General features: G+C 55.6%; 1 protein-coding gene across 1 annotated transcript in view; it reads right to left on the bottom strand.

Moving 5' to 3' along the window:
• Window positions 1-159: 159 nt before the first annotated feature.
• The window catches only part of LOC102775389 (neuroligin-4, X-linked), a gene marked incomplete at its 5' end in the record, with an annotated part of 7,753 nt that continues 4,053 nt past the window's right edge, over window positions 160-3,859 (bottom strand). Inside the window, one exon of the mRNA XM_006774591.2 lies at window positions 160-1,911. Within this exon, the coding sequence (XP_006774654.2) occupies window positions 1,062-1,911 (850 nt within the window). The remainder of the gene's footprint in view (window positions 1,912-3,859) is intronic.

Raw genomic sequence — 3,859 nt, 5'->3', positions numbered from 1 at the left:
GGGGGGAAAACAGCTGGGCCACACCGCCACCCCCACCCGCCCCCCGACGACACGGAAAACGCATTACAAAAACCCTCACGTCTTCATGGTCAACGAGGAATTCCACACAGGGACCTCCCGCGACGTCCCAGGGGGCACAGAGGGGCTATGACTAACGCATATATTTATATAGATTTATAGTTATATACACAGAGACCACGATGGCGGGGAAGAGGACAATCTGGCTAAGAGCTCTTTCCAACGGAAAACACCGATAGAAGCTTTGTGTGTGTGTGTGCGTGTGTTCTGTGTGCGTGTGTTCTGTGTGCGTGTATGTGCGTGTGGAAGCTCACAGCTATGTACAAGTCCTCCTTAAATTTTACAAAGTTTCTTAAATAGAGTTCGGAACGTCTCTCTCTCTTTGCCCAGAAACCGACGTGCCTGGCTGCGTAGTCAGTTCTTTTTTTTTTTATTTTAAGGATAAAACTCGGCGTTGCTGTCCCGCGAGAGGGACACTTCCATGGGACGGGCAGCAGCCCGCCGACTCTCTATCCCCTTACCTACAGCCATCTGTTGGCACGTAAAGAACTTTTATCGTTATTATTCATTATTATTACCTTTTTGAAATGATCATTTTTTAAAAAAAAACAAACAAACAAACACATGATCTGTCCCTGGCTAAGTGCCAGAAGCGTCCGGTCGTATGGTTAGTACGGACGGGCGGACGTCCGTCTTGTCCCCACGCAAGGTGGGCGGCGGTTGGTGGGGAAGGGGTATGAACGCGTCATGGCCTCGAAGGCCGTGCCTAGTCTTCACATTTCATAGGGTCAGAAGTTGATCTCGACGTAGGGGGAGTCGCGGTCCGCGGACGGGCCCACAGGCGCCCGGCGAAGGGCGGCCCTACTGTGCGCACACGCGTGCGTGCGTGTGTGTGTGTGTGTGTGTCTAGTTTTACATATTTTGTTCTGTTATTTTTTTGTTCTATGTGCGTGAGATGGAGGACATTCCTGGGGTGGCGATGAGGCGTCTCGAGTCTCTCGCGCTCTCCGGGGGGCGTGGGGACGTGGGCGGCGGCCGCCAAGCTATACCCGGGTGGTCGAGTGCCCGTGGGGCAGGTTGCTACTGTTCTGGCCTCCGCTGAAGGTGTTGAAGGTGTGCAGCGGCTGCATGCCCGTCAGCGTGTTGGGGATCATGGTGATGGTGTTTGGGGTCATGAGCGGGATGTCGTCGGGCGAGCGCCGCAAGGTGAGGGTGTAGTCGGGCGGGCACGTCAGCCGCAGCGTGTCGTGGGCCTGCAACGACTCACACTCGTGTTCGTGTTCGAGCTGCTTCATCTGCAGCGACATCATCTCTTCGTTGCGGATGTGGGCGATGTCGTTGGTGGCGCTGCGCTGGGGGCTGGGGCGCCGGTGGGTCTCGTGGCGGTGTTTGTCCTTCTTGTAGTAGAGGGCGGCGAAGGCCAGGATGTTGAGGAAGAGCAGGGAGGCGCCCACGGCGATGGTGACGCTGAGTTCCGTCGAGTAGTCGCGCTTGGTCTCGATGAGGACGGTGGTGTCCTCGGGCCCCGGCTTCTGCGGGTCCTTGGCGTGCTTGGGGCTGTTGGCGGGCGTGATGGCCGGGCGCTTGGTGGTGGGCCAGATCTTGGCCGGGGACCGCCGGGTGCCGTAGGGGAAGGAGGTCATGTCGGGCGGGGGCACCTTGGTGGTGGTGGAGACGTACTGGAAGATCTCGTTCAGGTTGTGCAGGTGGGGGACCAGCTCGAGCCAGAAGGCCACCTTCGTGGCCCGGTAGTGGTCCCGGACGCGGGGCTTCAGGCCGATGTGCAGGTAGAGCTGGTCCTTGGGGTTGTACTTGGACCAGGCCACCTCCTCGAAGCGGTTGGGTTTGGTGTGGATGAACTTGGTGTCTTGAGGCACCGGCTGGTTGGGGTCCCTGGGGAAAGGGGGGAGGGAGAGAGAGAGAGAGAGAAAGGAGGTCATGGGCTTCCACGTGGTGCAACTACATCTGCATATCCTATAGAATAAAAGGGTAATATGCAAATTGACCCTAACACCAGAATGATGGCCGATTGCCGGTTTAGGTCCGATCCCTGTAAACTGGCAGTAGGACATCCTTCGAAGGGTCCCAAATTGGAGGACCCTATATAATAAAAGGGTAAGATGCAAAGCCCAATCCCCCGGGGAACAGGCCTAAGCCAGCAGGTGGACATCCCCCGAGGGCTCCCGGGCTGCCAGAGGGCACAGGCCGGGCTGCGGGACCCCCCTGAGTGCACAATTTTTTGTGCACTGGGCCTCTAGCATATATATATTTATATCTATCTATCTATCTATATACCTATCGATCTATCTATCTATCTCCTATTCTATACTAGTGGCCTGGTGCAAAAAATTTGTGCACACTAAAAGTTAGATTAATTAAAGGAAATATTTTAATATTGCTATTGGCCCTTTGCCGGGGGCGGGGACGTGAGCCTCAAGTCCCCGCCCACCGATGCTGTAAATCCCCGCCCACCTGCTCCTGCTGCACACGCAGCCTGCCGATTCGTCGTTATGTGACTGCATCTCAACCAATCTGCATATCACCCTGTTATTAGACATGTAATAAAAGCCTAATATGCTAAGCGTCCGGGCGGCCAGTCGTCCGTTCAACCAATCAAAGCGTAATATGCTAATGATATGCTAAGGCTGCTCAACCGCTCGCTATGACGTGCACTGACCACCAGGGGGCAGACAGTCGACCAATCGCTATGACGTGCACTGACCACCGGGGGGAAGGAGCTCCGACCGGTAGGTTAGCTTGCTGCTGGGTTTCGGCTGATCAGAACTGAGTGAGACGGGCCGGACACGCCCTGGAGCCCTTCTGCGGCCCCTCCCCCCAGCTGGGCCCCGCCTCATGGGCCGCCATTGGGTGGGAGGAGCCGGCCGGACCCCACATATGCCCATGACCGGAATCGAACCCAGGACCCATCATTCCATAGGCCGATGCTCACCCACTGAGACACACCAGCTAGGGCCCTCTCTATCTATATCTCCCTTGCCCTCTCTCTCTCTGTGTCTCTCCCCCACCTGCAGCCATCTCACGTTCATGGCAACAGCCTCAGCCACCAGAGCCGGGCTGGGACTTGAAACATCAGTGACGTATTTTGAAATGCCTCAACATGGGGACGTTTGCTTAATGGAAGCCAGGGCCGAGGAGGGGAGCGCTCTGGGCTATGAGACCAGACCCCCCAGGTGTAAATCCTGGTTTGGATCTTTACAGGTTTTGTGACCTTGAAGACCTTGAAGGGGTTCTCTTCGATCTCTCTGTTTAAAATACATTTTTATTGATTAGAGAGAGGAAGGGAGAGAGAGAGAGAGCTAGAAACATCCATGATGAGAGAGAATCATGGACCGGCTGCCCCCTGCACGCCCCCTACTGGGGATGGAGCCCGCAACCCGGGCATGTGCCCTTGACCGGGAATCGAACCCGGGACCTCCTGGTTCCTAGGTCGATGCTCAACCACTGAGCCACACCGGCCAGGGCCATATTGCAAATCACTAACTAGCAACGACCTCTGAACCCCTTGTCGCTCGCTTACAAACATCTCAGTCGCTAGACTGTGCCCATCCGCTCTCAATCTCCCCCTTTTTCTCGTCAATCCGGCTGCAGCCGGGGAAATCGCATTCCGTACGTAGTTGGATTTCGAGGGCATTTTGCTCTGCGCTCTCAGTGAAGTTCCGAGTGGCCTCGTTGGCGTGCCAACAAGCTTTCCAAATTAATTAAAGGAAAAAGAAGAAAAAACAACTCATTGCATGAGTATGTCCGAGTGTCATTTCAGCTCTGCACCCCGTGAGCGACAGATACAGAATTAGCTCCTACTTGGAGGAAGTCCCGCCCGTTC

This window comes from Myotis davidii, unplaced genomic scaffold, assembly GCF_000327345.1.
Source record: "Myotis davidii unplaced genomic scaffold, ASM32734v1 scaffold2788, whole genome shotgun sequence".
Classification (NCBI taxonomy): Eukaryota; Metazoa; Chordata; class Mammalia; order Chiroptera; family Vespertilionidae; genus Myotis; species Myotis davidii.
The sequence above is the reverse complement of the archived record's forward strand: the minus strand, read 5'-3'. Positions and strand labels throughout refer to the sequence as shown.